General features: G+C 36.0%; 5 protein-coding genes across 7 annotated transcripts; 2 read left to right on the plus strand and 3 right to left on the minus strand.

Annotated features, from left to right (window-relative positions):
* Positions 1-1,407: 1,407 nt before the first annotated feature.
* Positions 1,408-7,081, minus strand: LOC110933857. The gene is made up of 11 exons (XM_035989454.1): positions 6,747-7,081; positions 6,578-6,652; positions 4,889-5,874; positions 4,123-4,803; positions 3,377-3,683; positions 3,189-3,296; positions 2,647-3,100; positions 2,385-2,568; positions 2,096-2,174; positions 1,920-1,993; positions 1,408-1,851 (listed from the first exon to the last, which is right to left on the minus strand). Exons 1-11 carry the CDS (start codon positions 6,766-6,768, stop codon positions 1,423-1,425), a joined length of 3,399 nt encoding a protein of 1,132 aa, XP_035845347.1. The 5' UTR covers positions 6,769-7,081; the 3' UTR covers positions 1,408-1,422.
* A 1,018-nt stretch (positions 7,082-8,099) lies between these two features.
* On the plus strand, positions 8,100-10,602 carry LOC110937202 (heat stress transcription factor A-4c). 3 transcript variants are annotated; one of them, XM_035988586.1, is made up of 4 exons: positions 8,100-8,921; positions 9,116-9,162; positions 9,263-9,629; positions 9,718-10,602. In XM_035988586.1, the coding sequence occupies exons 3-4, from the start codon at positions 9,474-9,476 to the stop codon at positions 10,471-10,473; spliced, it is 912 nt and encodes a 303-aa protein (XP_035844479.1). In that variant the 5' UTR covers positions 8,100-8,921; positions 9,116-9,162; positions 9,263-9,473; the 3' UTR covers positions 10,474-10,602. The 3 variants fall into 3 exon arrangements, with proteins under 3 accessions (XP_035844479.1, XP_035844478.1, XP_022035285.1); XM_035988585.1 differs by having other exon boundaries at positions 9,116-9,629; XM_022179593.2 differs by lacking the exon at positions 9,116-9,162.
* A 1,109-nt stretch (positions 10,603-11,711) lies between these two features.
* On the minus strand, positions 11,712-13,316 carry LOC110937203 (transcription repressor OFP5). The gene has a single exon (XM_022179596.2). It carries the CDS (start codon positions 12,535-12,537, stop codon positions 11,728-11,730), a length of 810 nt encoding a protein of 269 aa, XP_022035288.1. The 5' UTR covers positions 12,538-13,316; the 3' UTR covers positions 11,712-11,727.
* On the plus strand, positions 13,154-14,321 carry LOC110933858 (heat stress transcription factor A-4c). The gene is given in 4 exon segments (XM_022177060.2): positions 13,154-13,165; positions 13,232-13,348; positions 13,418-14,152; positions 14,154-14,321. Coding segments are annotated over 4 exon segments (927 nt in total). The 3' UTR covers positions 14,217-14,321.
* Positions 14,322-14,982: 661 nt separating this feature from the next.
* LOC110937204 (transcription repressor OFP5-like) lies at positions 14,983-16,072 on the minus strand. The gene has a single exon (XM_022179597.2). The coding sequence runs from the start codon at positions 15,811-15,813 to the stop codon at positions 15,007-15,009; it is 807 nt and encodes a 268-aa protein (XP_022035289.1). The 5' UTR covers positions 15,814-16,072; the 3' UTR covers positions 14,983-15,006.
* Positions 16,073-18,183: the final 2,111 nt, after the last annotated feature.

Consider the following 18,183-nt stretch of genomic DNA (forward strand, 5'->3'; position numbering starts at 1 on the left):
TTTGGTTCTTCCAGCAGCATTCCCCACACTTCCTGGGTTTTTTTTTTTTGTTGTTCTAATAGCCTTCCCTGCACATCCAGAATATTGTTACAAGAGTTAACATTAGAAGCAAGTTCCGTTAACCTGCGGGTATTCAAGAGCTCCTTGATTGCTTCGTTTGCGGGATCTGTCGACATTGTTGTTCTTGAAGAGAGTCTGATATATGTTTTTTTTGAGTATATGCCTAATGGGGGGGTGAGTTCATCATATATGTGTGTTACTGCGTAATTAATTTTGGTAGTTGAGAGATATTTTGGTAAGTTAAATTTAATATTTTACATCATTACAAGTCATATCGACTTAACAGTAGTCTATCTAGTTATAGGGTTTCATTATTTGAAGAGATAAGTATTTTTATACATCAAGTTGCATACTGATAATGTCTGCATAATTATCACTTCATGCGGGATAAATACTTGGACGTGCGTTATTTTTTTTAATTCTTGCGGTATAATTTGGTCATGCGTGCTTTCCTTATGTGTTCATGCGGTATAATTGGGACATGCGTGATTTCATGCTGGAATAAAAGTTGTATACTGTAAGCGTGTTTTTTAATATAATGTTTGCCTAATTATCATTTCATGCGGGATAAAACTTGGGCATGCGTTATATTTTTAATTCCTGCGGTATAAATTGGTCATGCGTGATTTCATATATTCAAGCGTTTTTTTAACATAAAAAGAATCTAACTTGTACTTGTAATGGGCCAACAAAACTACAAAAAAAAAAAACAGCTGTCATGGTCAATAATTTTATATTGTCCTCTTGCTCTGCAATTCCCTTTTATATATCGTTGGAAAACCGTTCAATTTTTATCCGTTCAATTTTTATTTTAAAACATGGCAGATTCTTGTAATTCATCGAGTGGTTCGTCTTCGTCATCTGGTATGCGTGCTTATCTAAAAAAGAGATTTGAGGATCAAATAGCTGAAGATAAGTCTTGTAAAGACTTGCTGGAAACTAACATTCATAGGGTTAGAGAGAACATGAAAAGGAGAGAAGAGATACTGAATTTGTTGTCTGGTATGTCAGATTCAAGTGTCAAAGAGGTGGCTATGATGTTTATGGTTGATCTTGGCAAGCGGGATGAGAAACAGTTAAAACAACTCGCGGACGCCATTACCGTCTTGGGATGCTCTATGGAGTTGAAGATCCAGTTTTTAGAGACTTATTTCTGATGGTTATTATGCATCGTCAATCATATGGGGTGTGAAATCATGTCTATCTAAGTGTTTTTATATTTTGTATGAAAGTTGTGTGTTTGAATAATGAAAATGTCCGACTAGTTTATGTTTATAACCATAAATTATTAGAACTATAAATAAAAATAAAAAATCCAACATGTCAAAGATGTTTCGAACAAAAGACAGCAAGATAGTAGTCCTAAGACTTTTCATTTTGTTTCCCCTTTTTGAGCTTGAAGAACTGATCCAATCTGTTACTTATTTTGATATCTAGATCGTGCAAAGCATCTGCGGGTATCGAATTCTTCATAAAGTCCGTAGCTTTGTCGTATACCTCTTTCCTTATAAGATTGTAGTCGGACAATATAATCTTACTAAGATACCTGTACCGCAAAAACCGTAGTTGTGAATCTTGCATCTTCTTTTGGTCTTCCGTTTTAAACCCTGCATCCCATGGAGATTTGCCCTTGTATGTCTCCATATGTCTCATAGTGAAGACACCACAGTCACAACCGTTTTGAAGAGTTCTCCAATCCATTTCCTTTCGAATTATTTTTGCCTTTTCCAACTTTGTTATCCACTCTTTTTGTCCAATTTTGCCTTTTAGGTATAGTATTAGAACTCTCCGCTATAAGCACGATAAAAATTCATATTAGTACCTATTCATCATAATAATAAAAAGCTACTTAGAATTACCAGCTTTTCGGGGCGTCCACGGTAGCGTTTGGTAAACGATTCGGCATACCTAGAGTTATCTATTAACTCGATATCTCCATTTTTCATGTTAAAGCATAGGCACAAGTAATGATCAGAAAGTAGTACTGGAATGAAGATGAGATCAACTTTGTCAACTTTCTTCACCTGATACTTACACAATATATCGTCTACGCTTGGTCCGAATACTTTCAATCGATCACTATCTGTGATTTTTGGCTCAAACATTTCGTCTTGCTGCAAGAATTTTCGTGATTTTTCTCATTAAAATCCATCGCTCCATTTAAGCGTTAACAAGAGTGATTATAATATAGAATGGGTGGGTAACATTAAACATGTATTCATTATTAAACATTAATACACGGGTGTGTAATATATAAAAATGCAACCATGCGTGATTAACATATTAAATTTTCAACCTTGCGTGATTATTGTTGAAAAACTTACCAATATTGTAGTTGGCAAGAACAGCCTGTAGGGTGATGATTTTTTGTCCCTTTTTTTCTCTTCAAAGTTTAAAACATCTACAAATGCGTCCATTCCACCATATGATATGTATTGCGATGGGTGGAAGGTTTCAAATATGATTTTTAGCGTTTCGACTCCACTTTCAGACTTGTATATCAATGTCCTGTTTTTTAATACCAACAAAGAAAAGTTTAAAAAAAGATGAAATTTTTAAACTAATTATTAGGGTTAAAAATCTTACCCAATATCTCCCACCGGAGCTAAGAGATAACAGATGATTGTTTGGTCACGTGCCAAAAGTGGCTCATATAAGTCGGTTACCCTGTTGCAGTAAGGTGATCTGTATGCGTCACCTAGTTCTGCCATCCGCTTTTCGTTCTTTTCCCTGATCATCTTGATACGCGTTCTCACTAGGTGTGTATGCCTCTCGTCATCCGTTTTATTTGTGTTCGCTGACACAGGAGTCTTTGGATTACTTGCACTTGATGTTTGTAGGATTGGAGCCAATTTTAAAAGTGTCTCAACCGACTGCATTTCTGCTTCGGTCACTTCATCAGGTTCATCAGCTGATGTTATCGGAGGCTTTTCTTTATCATAGGCGTCGGTTATTGTATTCTGTTTATGTGCTTGTTGCTGACTGCACTCTGCCAAATTTACAGGTTGGTCCATGTTGTTTACCACATCTGCTTGTGCCACTGTTTTTATGTTTGATTTGGTTAATTTTTTTGTAATCACAAGCTACAAAAATGTACCTTTTTTTAGTAATGAACGTATTTTTGTTACCTTCTGTAGTCTGTCTGTATACGCCTGGTTCGATTGTTTGTAAGGCAGCCAGGCATGAGTCCGAAATACCACCATCATCAAATGGGGTATTATGAACATCATCACATCCTATAAAATCCCAAACGTTTTGGTTTTTATTAATCATAATTTACTGTAAATATTAACAAATAAGAGAAATTATTATATACCTTTATCTTTCCCTGTGTTTTCATGTTCCAACCTTGCATCTCCATCGCCCTCTAACTCTTGATTTGTTTCGCCACCCTGTCCAACTTTGTTTTGAACCACCTCATCATCAGCAGAGCTTACGTGAACAGGTATCGAAACTGTATTTTTAGAAACTGTACTTTTAACCGCATCATTCCATTTTTTACACCTTTCCATAATTTCAACATCCCAGAAATACTTCTCCTTTACCCCCTTAACGAGATTATTCATATCCGAAACCAGAGAAATGTATTTCTTTATATTATTGTCCATTGTTTTCAACAACACCTGCGGAATTGGACATTCAAAAAGTTCAATCGTGATTACCAGTCTAAGAAGCCAAGTTTCATTTTTTTTAATATCATGCGTGATTATCAGGATATGTGTTACTACTAAAAAATTGGACCAACAGCTCAAACTTGTGGGTAGTAAATAAAATTAGAAGCCCATTGCACTTTTTATGGCATCAAGATTTATGCTAATGGGCCTCCTATTTGACAGTCATATATATTTTTTCCTTAGTCCAGACTTATGTCGGCCCAAACCAGCAGCAGCATACGTTCATTTTTTGGAACCCCAACTGTCAAATTCTGAAGTCCCCAACCATGCGTTATTAATTTGTTGTCCAATATGCGTTATTACATGTACAGTAATTATTTTCTAACATCATAAACAAGTATTATAGCATGTGTTATTGACAGTAACAAAAACAAAAAATCCAGTTTACCTTTTTACTTTTTTTCGAGGCTTCCCACGCAGCATGATCATAGATCACCCCGGTTAGTTGAACCGGAGTGCTGCAGTAGTCAATCTCTTTTTGCGTTTGTGTCCCTATGTCCATTTCATCTAAATTCAAAGCTGAAATATGTTCATTCGGATTCCACCCGTCAAACCAATCCGTATTTGATGGTATGTCACCTTCGTCAATCGGATCCTCCCCATCCACGTTTCCAGCCAGGTTTCTTCTGTTGTAGACATGTGTCGTATCCACTGGTGGTATCATGTACTCATCCGTATCTTCCATACGCTGATCTAATGTATTGAATTCGGTGAGGTTTTCTTGTACCGCAGCTGCCTCGTGTATCGGGATGTTGTCAGCGAAAAGGTCAGTGTACAGCGTCGAAGTGTTCTGTTTTACGATTTCGAATGGTGTGGTCGTAGCCTCTTGATTTTGATGATCATTGCCATTGATGCGTGAGGCAGTAACATGTTGTTGATCCTGGCGATTATCATTTGCTCCTTCGTCTTCCTCCACTTCATCACAATCTTCAACACTTAGCGGCCCGTTGTTGTATAAATATTCTTCCACGTCGTCGATCATACCAGAGGTTACATACTGTATGACAGGCATTTTGACAGGTTCATCGAAAATTTTGTGTCTTTGGTTGAAATAATGGCTGTATAGAAGCTGCATATTGTTTTTTGAAAAAAACCAAATTATTAATATTAATATCGTATTTAGCATAACCTTTAAAGATGTGTACATAACATACCGTTAGGAATGCAACCGGGCCATTGTATTGTGAGTCTAACTTTTTCCAACCTTGTCTTGTTCGTTTCAGCGATTCTAAAACGAAGGAGCACCAATCCAGATTTGGAATGTCTTCCTCTTTGTCAATTGCAAGTAGAAAACTTTGTTTAACAGTTGTTGACTTTGTTATCTCTACAAACAAAGTGTTCCAGTAGGCTAGGAAATTTAGCTTGAATAATCGTCCGCCAGTGGTTTGCTCTGACATAGTTCTTGCAAGTAAAGTATGAGTAATTTTGTTTGTGTCTGGCCACTGGTTTTTGAACTCATCTATGGTTGTTTCTGCGCCTTGAGTAGCCGTATTTTTCTCCACTATTGCTCCTTTCCTAGGCTTATTTTTTTCTCGTACAATAACATTACCCTTTGGAATACCAAACACGTCATGTACTGAATCTCGGGTGATTTCTATCTTGTGATTTCCTATGTTTAGTGTGCTGTATTGCTCGTCATAGTTTCGTACGAGCCAATACCCTAAACGTGTGCTTATATGATAAAGCTTTATATTAAGGACCTCACCAAATCCAATGCTCTTCACATCCGCCACCTGCGCTTCAGTAAAGTGCTTAACTGTATCCAAAAAACCTGAAGGACTGCACCGTAGGCTTATTACATCATGATGATAATCATAGTACGGTCTTGGTTCTGTCCTAATAGGCTCTGCACCGGTAATCTTCCGTTTCCCCTCGATAGGATCCATCTGCTTTTCGTTTTTCGATTGTTTCTTTTTTACTGGCTCAAAGTCATCACCATCTTGGTTACTTGTAGTATTTGGCCTTTTTCTTGTGTTTTCACCCCTTTTGAGTATCAAGTCTCTAATAGGTACTTCAAAGTCATCATCATCATCTTGTAGACTTAATTTTGTATGCTTTCTATTAACCTTTAATTTCTGAGGTTGCTTTGTCATCATCGACTGAATCGGGGGCTCAAAATCATCATCATCATCAGCAACCCCTACATCATATTTCAATACAAAATTTAAAAGATGGAATGAATCATGATAATGCCGCTTGTTATTTCAAAATCTCCAACTACACAATTTTTAAGCTAGAACCGCTAGGTCATATCAAATATTCAACATATGTAATAGCAATCATGCTAATGCCGCTTGTTACCTCTAAATCACCAATTTCAGTATTACCGCAGAAGCCCCAAGATTATAAGTTTCATATTCCCAATTTCACAATGTAACCTAATTCCGCTAGTTCATTAAAGAGAATCATCATCTAATGTTAAGCCTGATAATCCCGCTACTACATAACAATGAATCAGCAAAAAATTACGCTTGTTCTTATCAAATAACGCTAGTTAACCAACCCTAATTTTGGATTAAAATTACCGCAGAAGCCCCAAGATTATAAGTTTCATATCCCAATTCACAATGTAACCTAATTCAATATTCCATATCAATCATGCTAATGTTGTTTGTTAGCTAAAATGATTCAATTTCACAATTAGATCAGACGCCCAATATCAAGTGGTAAAATTCCCAATTGCACAATGTAACCTAATTCCGCTAGTTCATTAAAGAGAATCATCATCTAATGTTAAGCCTGATAATCCCGCTAATCAGAAAAAAAATTACGCTCGTTCTTATCAAATAACGCTAGTTAACCAACCCTAATTTTGGCTTAAAAAACTTCAATCAACATCAAACCTGTAGTTATGCCGCTAATGTGCACCGGCTTCACCGGATCATTTCTTTTCTTGCTCCGTCTTTCTCTTTTAGCTTCTTCAACAAATAATGTAACCGCCGATTAGTTCAACTATAAGGTTGGGACTGGCTAACAAAATAAACGGGGTTCAGAAGATGATTAAATCGATACCTCTTAATGCCGTATTCGTCATTCTCAAGTGAAATCGATGGTCGTTGCTTGTTCACCGTTGTTAATCGTCTTTCTCCGACGGTCGGAATCGTTTTTTCTCCGTCGGTCGGAATCGTTTGAAACTCACCGAAATTTTTGATGATCAAATATGGTTTTTGATTAGATACTGAGATTTAGCCGGGTATTTAGGTATAGGAAATTGACCATTTTAACCTTTGGTTCACATAATTACGTTTTAGACAGACCCTTAAACAATTATTTAATCACGCTTTTAATCCCTTGATCCTACGGTCAGGATTATAACGTATGTTATGTACGATTACTCATAATGTAGGTTAACCGCCCTCTATAAATATAAATATAATAACAACAACATATTTCTCTCCATTCCTTGAAGGAATGGAAAAAATAAACATCTACATACCAAGGAATGAAAATTATTATATTTGGAAGGAGTTACATTCCTTTGGAATACTCTATTCCATTACCATATGAGAACCAAACATGTTTCTTTTCATTCTATCAGAATGATCCATTCAATTCTACCTTCTATTCCTTCATACCAAACGCTACCTTATAGATTAGAATATTTAGTTGCAAAAAAGTTTTTTTTACTTGACTAGATACATATTAGATTGCATTGCATGGTTTTAAGGATGAATGGTTTCTTGAAGTACTTGATAATTTAAATTCTAAATTTAACAATTACTAGACATACCAATGGGGTGGTGGTTCATTGACAAAGGCAAAGCCTTTAAAAACACCTAGGTTGGGAAGGGGAAGGTCTTAGGTTCAAGTCCTACAGACGACAGAGGATTAAAGAAATTAGCCGTTCAAAAAAAAATTACTAGACATGGGTAACATTTATGACATATATCCACCACAATAATGTTACCATAAATATTATACGAATAAGAAAACTACCAGAAATAAGTGCCGCAATGCAATGTGTGGATGCAAATGAGACAAATTGTTTGCCACAACATGAGAAGGAACATAAGTGCGTAACAGTGCCATTAAAGTCTACGAATTTTGGAAAAACAGAGAATGATATCTCTTTTGCAAAGGTGGTGACTACAATGTAACAGTGCCATTAAAACAGAGTGAGCTCTTTGATAGAAAAACAGATAATGATATCTCTTTGGCAAAGGTAGTGACTACAATGTCCTTTTGTGTGTTAAGATGTTATTGATGTAGGCAAAATGGGTAGTTTCGGTAGTGGTAGTGGCGATGTCGGTGGTCTCGGTGATGGAAGATGGTTGCTTTGGCGGCGGCGGCGGTGGTCCCGGTAGATTCGGCGACGATTGTGGTGGAGTCACTAGTTTTGTCAGCGGCGGTGGCGGAATTGGTATTTCTGCTGGTGGCGTTGCTTGGTTTTCCAAACATCACGGTCTTGAGTTCTTCAACATCTTCCCTCATTTGCGACACTATGGCATCAAATTTAGTAGCGATTTCTGCTAATTGAACAGCCACAAAATCGGAATTGTTCCGGGTCTGAACCATGTCGATTCCCGTCAATAGAACCAAATGATAGGAACTGAAAATATGATTAAATTGAAACAAGAACAGACACGATAGTCCGCTCGATTCGAGAGGGGCTAGTCTCCTAAATTCTAATCAGAGATCACAATACAAATAAAATGTCTCATACCCCTAAAACACTAAACAAAACCTAAATATAAAGACTCTAAATCTAATGGCGGTTAATCGGCAGTTATGCCCCCACTTCCTTCAATTTATGGATCATCCACACTTCCTGAATTTTTGAATACTTTCCCTCCAACCTCTTTATCTCTATCTAGCAATAATTCTGACTCAACAACTCTGGGTTTGTATCATACACCTTGTAATGTGTTTCAAGAATAGGGTATATTTTGCACTTAGGCCATAACTAAAAGGGTATTACTGCAATTTTTCCTGCGTATTCGCCAAGAAAACAGAGTCAACAGCCCATATGTCACTCGATCAAAAATCTTGATTTTCTACAGATTCCATCACCAATATAAAGAAACCCACTTTAATTATACGTAACCATCAACCCTCCAACGTGATTCCTGCATTCCAGGAGCACCGTATAATTGATGAACCCAAATTCAAAATTTGGATTTTGGTACCTTCTTGTCTCTCAGGCAATTCATCGAACACATGGTGTGCAGTTGCTTTGGTTATTTCCAGGTATATCATGTTCATCCTGTGTACATGTGTATTATGTATGTATGTTTTAAAGATAGTATAAAGTGAGATGCTTTTGCTTTAAGCTTCTAGAAACCAGTTTCTCTTTTTAACGACTTTGATGTTTGATAGCAAACTAATCACCACTTAAAGTGAGTTGTTCTTATTTGTCTTCTTTTATTTTATTTTTCTGGTAGGAAGTAAATACAGGGCAGCAATGATTTGATAAATTTGCTTTAGCTTGGTGGGTTTTGCTTTTCTTGGCGGGAAAAATAAACAAGACTGGATTTTGGGCATTTTTCTGTGGTAAATTGTGATTATATTTTGTTGTTTTTGTCTTTCAGGCAAATCGTCGAACACTTGGTGTGCAGATGTATTAAAGTCATTATCTTGTGATAATTATCTTTCAAAGATTGAATCTTTATCATCTTTGGATCATGTCTCATAGTTATCTTACAGATCTTGATATTCCGCTTGAACTCAAGTGAATTTTTACCATCATATGCTCAAAGTAATGCCACTAGTCTCCCTCCGTTCATCGCCAAGACTTACGAAATGGTGAACGATCCTTTGACCGATCACATCGTATCATGGAGCCACAATAACCGAAGTTTCATCGTGTGGGACCCACCCGCGTTTTCCGGTGAATTGCTTCCAAGATTTTTCAAGCACAACAATTTCTCAAGCTTTATTAGACAACTAAACACATATGTCAGTAATCCCTAATTTACATTCACAGGTTTCATTGTTCTTCTATCTTTAATTTCTCAAAAGCTTTAATTGTTCCAATCTTTTATAGGGTTTTAAAAAAATTGATCCAGAACAATGGGAATTTGCAAATGAAGACTTTATCAGAGATCGACCTCATCTTTTAAAGAACATCCATAGAAAAAAGCCTGTTCACAGTCATTCAATGCAGAATGTTAACATCCATGAAGCTTCTTCATCTTCTGCATTGACTGAATCCGAAAGAATCCAATACAAAAAGGATATTTACAGGCTGCGTTTAGAGAACAAATCATTATCTTTACAGTTTCAAACACAACAAAAGGAACAACACGATATTGAATCAGCAGCGCGAGCGTTAACAGAGCGTTTAAAGCTTGCTGTAAAACACCAAAAAGATCTTTTGTGTACCTTGGATTATACGTTGCAGAAACCGGCTCAGAATTTGGACACGAATGACCGAAAAAGACGATATTTGTCGGAGATTAATGATCAGATGTGCTCATTTGATGTCCAGATCTCTGAGACGACAAGTATAGACGCTCTTTTGGCTTTAGATTTGGAGTTGGTTGAACAATTGGAGTCTTGTATAATGTTTTGGGAGGATGCGTTAACCGATGTTCACCAGAAGTCGCCAATAAACCTTGAAACGGGTTATGAAGAATGTGAGATTGCCACAACTTCCGAGCCGGTTAATACTGTGGGTGTGAATGACGGGTTTTGGGAACAGTTCATGACTGAGAATCCTGGTGGTTCGTTGACGGATAATGACAGCAGAGGGTTTGATCAATACGGGACGTTTTGGTGGAAACATGAAGAGTGTAAATAGTTTTGTAGAAAAAACTCAACATTTATATTTTGTAGAATGTTTTGTGTATATATATGTGTGTGTAAATTTTGAAAATATTATGATGTTTCTGTTGTCAGTTGTTTGTAAATCTTGATAAGGGTTTGATAAGAGAGATTTAATACTGGATATTCAATACTTTCTAATAATTTACAACTAGTGAGATTCCCTCGCGATTCGGTCGGGAATTCAGTCGGTATCAATTTGGTTCGTTACGTTACCGGCACTCATTATAATAGGCGAAAGAGAAAACATTACATCCATCAAAAACAATAAAAACATATATCGATACTGGAACTGATGTTGTTTAGTTGATACCGGTTCAATTCGTTTGCATTTTATGTTTATTTTATTTCAATATTGTGATTTTTATTTCTAAAAGAGATATCGTGCTGCTATCGTAACAAACCGAATTGAAACCGATTGAACTACATTTGTATCAATACCCTATCTATTTTTATTGATTATGCTTTCGATACACTGATAACATATCAATAAGAAAACAATATAATAATGAAAACTTAAGTTAATAAGAAAACAGTGTAATAATGAAAACCTAGAAAAAAAAACAATACCGAACTAAACCAAACAACATTGATACCGGTGTGCATTCATTTTATAAGAAAAAAAATGTTTAAAATCTTAATAAAAAATAATATAATATTAAAAACTTAGAAAAAACAATATTAAAAAAAACTAAACCACTATTCATGAAGACTTTCAAATAATAGAAAACAGTGTAATAATGAAAACCTAGAAAAAAAAAACAATACCGAACTAAACCAAACAACATTGATACCGGTGTGCATTCATTTTATAAGAAAAAAAAATGTTTAAAATCTTAATAAAAAATAATATAATATTAAAAACTTAGAAAAAACAATATTAAAAAAAACTAAACCACTATTCATGAAGACTTTCAAATAATATGTATAATAATAATAATAATCCCTTGGTGTTATATTCAAGTTTTAGCTTCAAATGCAAATCTACATTTTTTTTGTGGAGGGAGGTTTTTTAAAAACAGAAAGATGTCAAAAAGGGAAAAGATAAAAAATGAAAGAAAGAAAGAAAGAAAGAAAAAGTTTGTCATATGCTAAAGGTTATTTTACTTATTCCGTGAATCGTTTCTCGACCTAAGCTCGCCTCAGCGAGCCGTTTGGGCAAAGTGACAATAAGGAATTTACAAATTCATTAAAACGTTAACCAAACATTTCCTACAGATAATTCTGAAAACTAAAAATATGGATCAAAATAGACTTGGTTTAATTCTAACCATACATCTTTGAACACCTTAACAATAAGATTATGATATTCATCACAATTTAATGTCAAGTAACAAGCCAAAAGCTCCTCGAGCTCTTCTCTTCGCCTGATTCCGTTCTCCATGATCATCTCCATCATCGACTCTCGGAAGTCTTGTTGCGGATCAAATGATCTTTTCAAAACCGCAAAACTATCAGCATAAGCTCTAAATGCATCCTTAATTTCTCTCTCTTTGTTCATCTTCACCCTTGTTTTTTTCATATCTTCAAGAGCTTTGATTCTGCATTCCACTCTGGCGAGCGTTCGTGGCGTACATGCGTTGACTTTACAACCCGGTTTTGACTTTTTCCTACTTGTTTTTTTGCTTACATCAACACATTTCCTCTGTTCCTCATTCTTCAACATGATGTCTTTGATCTTCTTGTTTTTTAGCTTCCTTAACTCTTCCAAACCCGACCTTGTTGATCGTGTTCTTGTATAGTCAACGGTTGACTTTGACTTTGACTTCAAACAATCTTGAGATGTTGCTTGAATTATGCTCTCAGATTTCTTTTCAAACACAATCTTTTTCACTTCTTCTTCTTCACCAATCAACTCTTTCATCGTTCTTCCATTCGACGCCATTTTCTTGAAACTTGAAGCACTTACCGGTGAAACATTCAGCCGGTTATCCAAATTATACATCCAATTGTGAAAACGCGCGTTTTCTGATTCGGGTTCATCGCCATCTTTCACCTTCTTGAACCTCAATACCAATTTCTTTAGAGACATATTTGACATCAAAGAAGTTGCCTTCTTCTTGGCTTTTTCTTTGTTATAAAATATATAAATGGATGATGTATGAGAATTCGTCGATTTCGAGAAGAATTAAGTTAAAACAGGTAGTTTGTTATGTGAACAATTGACTACTGTTGGTGGCTGTTGTATTTGAAGTTTAAAAGAAAGGCCCGCCATAGATCTTGTGATCACTTTACTTCACTTTTTCATTTTACTTGAGCTTTGTCCTTTGCTTTTCTGGTCTACTTGTTCTAAATAAAGGGGACCATTTTTGTCATTGTCTTTTTTTTCCTGTTTCCTTATAGTGAAGATCTAGTTTTTATACATTAGTGTTTAGGATTTATGGTTTATGGTTAAATGTTTTGCGCACGGAGCGTAAGAAGTTTTAGATTGAATCTTATTGCCCAAAAACCATGAATATAGGTCAAGTGTGTTACAAAAACTCACAAGCAGGATCATGAAACCTCATGAATACCTGTTCTTAAGAACAATATACATGCATTTTAAGTTTCATGTTATACGTTTGACTCTAGAAAGGGGTTTTGTTAAACAATAATATAGTTATATAGCTATATTTGACTCTATAGATATATTTTATTTATAGTGTATCATTATCCTAATGGATCTTAAGGTTTTTTTTTGAACATCAAATTTGAATCACTCATGGACTATTGGGGTATCATCGTGCCACCAGTAGAACCACCTGATCATACCCATCTCCACTAGGCATAATGCCGAGTTTTCCGGTGAATTGCTTCCAAGGTTTTTCAAGCACAACAATTTCTCAAGCTTTATTAGACAACTAAACACCTATGTGAGTAATCCCTCATTTACATTCACAGGTCTTTAATTTCTCAAGCTTGAATTGTTCAATCTTTTATAGGGTTTTAAAAAAATTGATCCAGAACAATGGGAATTTGCAAATGAAGACTTTATCAGAGATCGACCTCATCTTTTAAAGAACATCCATAGAAAAAAGCCTGTTCACAGTCATTCAATGCAGAATGTTAACATCCATGAAGCTTCTTCATCTTCTGCATTGACTAAATCCGAAAGAATCCAATACAAAAAGGATATTTACAGGCTGCGTTTAGAGAACAAATCATTATCTTTACAGTTTCAAACGCAACAAAAGGAACAACAAGATATTGAATCAGCAGCGCGAGCGTTAACAGCGCGTTTAAAGCTTGCTGTAAAACACCAAAAAGATCTTTTGTGTACCTTGGATTATACGTTGCAGAAACCGGCTCAGAATTTGGACACGAATGACCGAAAAAGACGATATTTGTCCGAGATTATTCATCAGATGTGCTCATTTGATGTCCAGATCTCTGAGACGATAAGTATAGACGCTCTTTTGGCTTTAGATTTGGAGTTGGTTGAACAGTTGGAGTCTTCTATAATGTTTTGGGAGGATGCGTTAACCGATGTTCACCAGAAGTCGCCAATAAACCTTGAAACGGGTTATGAAGAATGTGAGATTGCCACAACTTCCGAGCCAGTTAATACCGTGGGTGTGAATGACGGGTTTTGGGAACAGTTCATGACTGAGAATCCTGGTGGTTCGTTAACGGATAATGACAGCAGAGGGTTTGATCAATACGGGACGTTTTGGTGGAAACATGAAGAGTGTAAATAGTTTTGTAGAATGTTTTGTGTATATATATGTGTGTAAATTTTGAAATATGTTATGATGTTTCTGTTGTCAGTTATTTGTAAATCTTGATGAGGGTTTGATAAGAGAGATTTAATACTGGATATTCAATACTTTCTAATAATTTACAATCCCTTGGTGTTATAATGTGAGGTTCATTAGGGAACACTAAAAAAGTAGGGAACAGTGGGGAACCGACTCAAACGAACTCCGATTGGACTCATTCTAGCGGCGTTGGAACCAGCTCGTCGAACCCTAACTACGATCTCTTAACCCTAAACCCTAAATCATAACCCCTAAACCCTAAATATATTAGGGTTTGGCTTTAGGGTTAGCTTTAGGAGTTAGGATTTAGGGTTTAGGGTTAAGAGATCTTAGTTAGGGTTCGACGAGACGGTTCCAACGCCGCTGGAATGAATCCAATCGGAGTTCGTTTTAGTCGGTTCCTCACTGTTCCCCACTTTTTTAGTGTTTTTACAATGAACTTTCCCCTGGTGTTATATTCAAGTTTTAATAATGTTGGGTGGAGGGAGTTTTATTTAAAAACAGAAAGATGTCTAAAAGGGAAAAGATAAAAAATGAAAGAAAGAAAGAAAGAAAAAGTTTGTCATATGCTAAATCATAAATGGTTAATCCACATTGCTCATATATTCTTAATAGATACATACTCTTTTATCTCTTATCGTTATTTTACTTATTCCGTGAATCGCTTCTGGACCTAAGCTCGCCTCGGTGGGCCGTTTGGGCAAAGTGACAATAAGGAATTTACAAATTCATTAAAACGTTAACCGAACATTTCTTACAGATAATTCTGAAAACTAAAAATATGGATCAATATAGACTTGGTTTAATTCTAACCATACATCTTTGAACACCTTAACAATAAGATCATGATATTCATCACAATTTAATGTCAAGTAGCAAGCCAAAAGCTCCTCAAGCTCTTCTCTTCGCCTGATTCCGTTCTCCATGATCATCTCCATCATCGACTCTCTGAAGTCTTGTTGCGGATCAAATGATCTTTTCAAAACCGCAAAACTATCAGCATAAGCTCTAAATGCATCCTTAATTTCTCTCTCTTTGTTCATCTTCACCCTTGTTTTTTTCATATCTTCAAGAGCTTTGATTCTGCATTCCACTCTGGCGAGCGTTCGTGGCGTGTAAGCGTTGACTTTACAACCCGGGTTTGACTTTTTCCTACTTGTTTTTTTGCTTACATCAACACATTTCCTCTGTTCCTCATTCTTCAACATGATGTCTTTGATCTTGTTGTTTTTTAGCTTCCTTAACTCTTCCAAACCCGACCTTGTTGATCGTGTTCTTGTATAGTCAACGGTTGACTTTGACTTCAAACAATCTTGAGATGTTGCTTGAATTATGCTCTCAGATTTCTTTTCAAACACAATCTTTTTTACTTCTTCTTCTTCTTCACCAATCAACTCTTTCATCGTTCTTCCATTTGACACCATTTTCTTGAAACTTGAAGCACTTACCGGCGAAACATTCAGCCGGTTATCCGAATTATACATCCAATTGTGAAAACGCGCGTTTTCTGATTCGGGTTCATCGCCATCTTTCACCTTCTTGAACCTCAATACCAATTTCTTTAGAGACATATTTGACATCAAAGAAGTTGTCTACTTCTTGGCTTTTTCTTTGTTATAAAATATATAAATGGATGATGTATGAGAATTCGTCGATTTCGAGAAGAATTAAGTTAAAACAGGTAGTTTGTTATGTGAACAATTGACTACTGTTGGTGGCTGTTGTATTTGAAGTTTAAAAGAAAGGCCCGCCATAGATCTTGTGATCACTTTACTTCACTTTTTCATTTTACTTGAGCTTTGTCCTTTGCTTTTCTGGTCTACTTGTTCTAAATAAAGGGGACCATTTTTGTCATTGTCTTTTTTTTCCTGTTTCCTTATAGTGAAGATCTAGTTTTTATAGATTAGTGTTTTGGATTTATGGTTTATGGTTAAATGTTTTGCGCACGGAGCATGAACATAGGTCAAGTGTGTTACAAAAAACTCACAAGCAGGATCATGAAACCTCATGAATACCTGTTCTTAAGAACAATATACATGCATTTTAAGTTTCATGTTATACTTTTGACTCTAGAAAGGGGTTTTGTTAAACAATAATATAGTTATATATAGTTATATTTGACTCATATAGTATTCTATTGTATAGATATATTTTATTTATAGTGTATCATTATCCTAAGACTAAGCGGTATGGGGGCCGGCTTAGGCCTGGCGAGGCCCGGCGCCGGTCCCCCACACCGCCCCCTGCTTCCGTCCCGGCTAGACCGGCTGCCCACAAACGAAGTCGACGGGCCTCTCTCCTCTCTCCTTCTCTCACATATACCTATACATACATACACATATATATAAAGAGGTTCATCCCCCACCCCCTAGTCCATCACCCTCAAGCCCTTCCTACGTGGCGGTGACGTGACGGCCCATCCTCTTGAGGATGGGGCTCTCCATACCCTCTAGTCTAATGGATCTTAAGTTTTAGGTTGGTTAAGTTCTCTTCTCTGTTTATTCCGTATTGCATGACACATAAATGCAAAATTAATGCTGGGAAAAAAAATTAATGAGAAAACTGAGTTTTTCTTGAGTAGTTGTTTTCTAGCGGGTTGTAAACGAACCGAGCCATAGCTTTGTTTAAGCTTGAAGTCGACTCATTTAACTTTAGAGAGTGTCGACTCATTTAACTTTAGAGAGTTCGAGGCTTGTTTCAAGATGAATGTTAAAAGCTCGAACCCAACTTTTAAAAAAAAATTAAGATGGAGTTCGCCTTATTTATTATGTATTAGTATTTTATTTTATATACATTTATAACTATATTTTTATATACTTACAACTCTAGTTCTATACATATAAAATAATAATAATAATATATAGTCAGTTATTGTATCATAATTATATAATAATATTTATTATAAAAAATTAAACCTTTATATGATTAATTGTCTCATATAGGTCTCTGAATACAATCTTAGTATATGTAACTTACCGAAACGCATGAGATAGTTGCCCATCATACGGCTCACCAACTTCACTTGTCTGAGTTGTCTCTATGGGGTTTGGGAGCTCAGATTCGGCATATCTGGTCTATTTTAGAAGACTGTTTTCGACGGTTAGGTTTAAACTTGTTTATTAAATGAGCTTCAACATATGTTTCCTTTTAGCGGTGCTCAAAACGAGTTTTTAATAAACCAAAGTTATCTTTTTTTTTTCTGTACCATAAACATACACACTCTCCTAAACTCTACTTTTTAAATCCATTATTCTTCACTCTGTAAGACTACTCGGTGTGAAGAGACTTGAAAATGAGACCATTGGCCCTCACAAGTTGGTGTAAGACTTAAACCTGCATCACTTTGACAAGACTAAACTCCTGATGGACTAGACCATGAGGCCATTGGCCCGATGTTGAGTACCTGACCACGATATCTTGTTGTCGCGCCTGCTTTTTTTAATTTTAAAGTTAAATTGCGGGACTAAAATGTTGATTTTGACAGAGGGGTAGGATACCCATACACGTAAAAGGATGTTTTTTTAATGCAAGTTTCAGCTAATATTACCAACTCTAAAGCATAAGTTACAAACGGGTGTAACACACTAGATAGTGATTGTTGAAGAGCATTGGAGTCTGGAGCTATGGGTAAACTGAATAATTGATGATATGATCAAACTTGTGAGCTTGAATAGGACTAAACATGTATGCTCTCATGTGAAATGAAATAAAGGTTGAGTTGTACATATCCCAATTTTTTATGACGATATTTATAATACAATTATTTTTTGAACGGTAAACGAATTCTTTAAATGAGCTACTGTCAAAATTTATCACATCGGGCTACTGTTAAACCTCCACCTAGGGCCGAAGTCTGTGAACATTCGTCCGAAGGCACGACAGTGCGGTGAGATAAAACCCGCTCAGTTCAAGGATTGAACTAGCGATCTCCGCCTAGTCTCCCATTATCA

This window comes from Helianthus annuus, chromosome 4 (genome assembly GCF_002127325.2).
Source record: "Helianthus annuus cultivar XRQ/B chromosome 4, HanXRQr2.0-SUNRISE, whole genome shotgun sequence".
NCBI classification, from domain to species: domain Eukaryota; kingdom Viridiplantae; phylum Streptophyta; class Magnoliopsida; order Asterales; family Asteraceae; genus Helianthus; species Helianthus annuus.

Bases quoted from the DNA above. Each gene is read 5' to 3' on its own strand.
- LOC110933857 (XM_035989454.1), bottom strand. From the start codon at position 6,768: ATGACGAATACGGCATTAAGAG. The intron at 4,804-4,888 runs GTATGTTATGTA...AACAATATGCAG, and splicing joins GCCCGGTTGCATTCCTAACG to CTTCTATACAGCCATTATTT. The intron at 3,684-4,122 runs GTAAACTGGATT...CCAATTCCGCAG, and splicing joins CCTCGAAAAAAAGTAAAAAG to GTGTTGTTGAAAACAATGGA.
- LOC110937202 (XM_035988585.1), top strand. From the start codon at position 9,474: ATGGTGAACGATCCTTTGACCGATCACATCGTATCATGGAGCCACAAT. The intron at 9,630-9,717 runs GTCAGTAATCCC...AATCTTTTATAG, and splicing joins TTAGACAACTAAACACATAT to GGTTTTAAAAAAATTGATCC.
- LOC110937203 (XM_022179596.2), bottom strand. From the start codon at position 12,537: ATGTCAAATATGTCTCTAAAGAAATTGGTATTGAGGTTCAAGAAGGTG.
- LOC110937204 (XM_022179597.2), bottom strand. From the start codon at position 15,813: ATGTCAAATATGTCTCTAAAGAAATTGGTATTGAGGTTCAAGAAGGTG.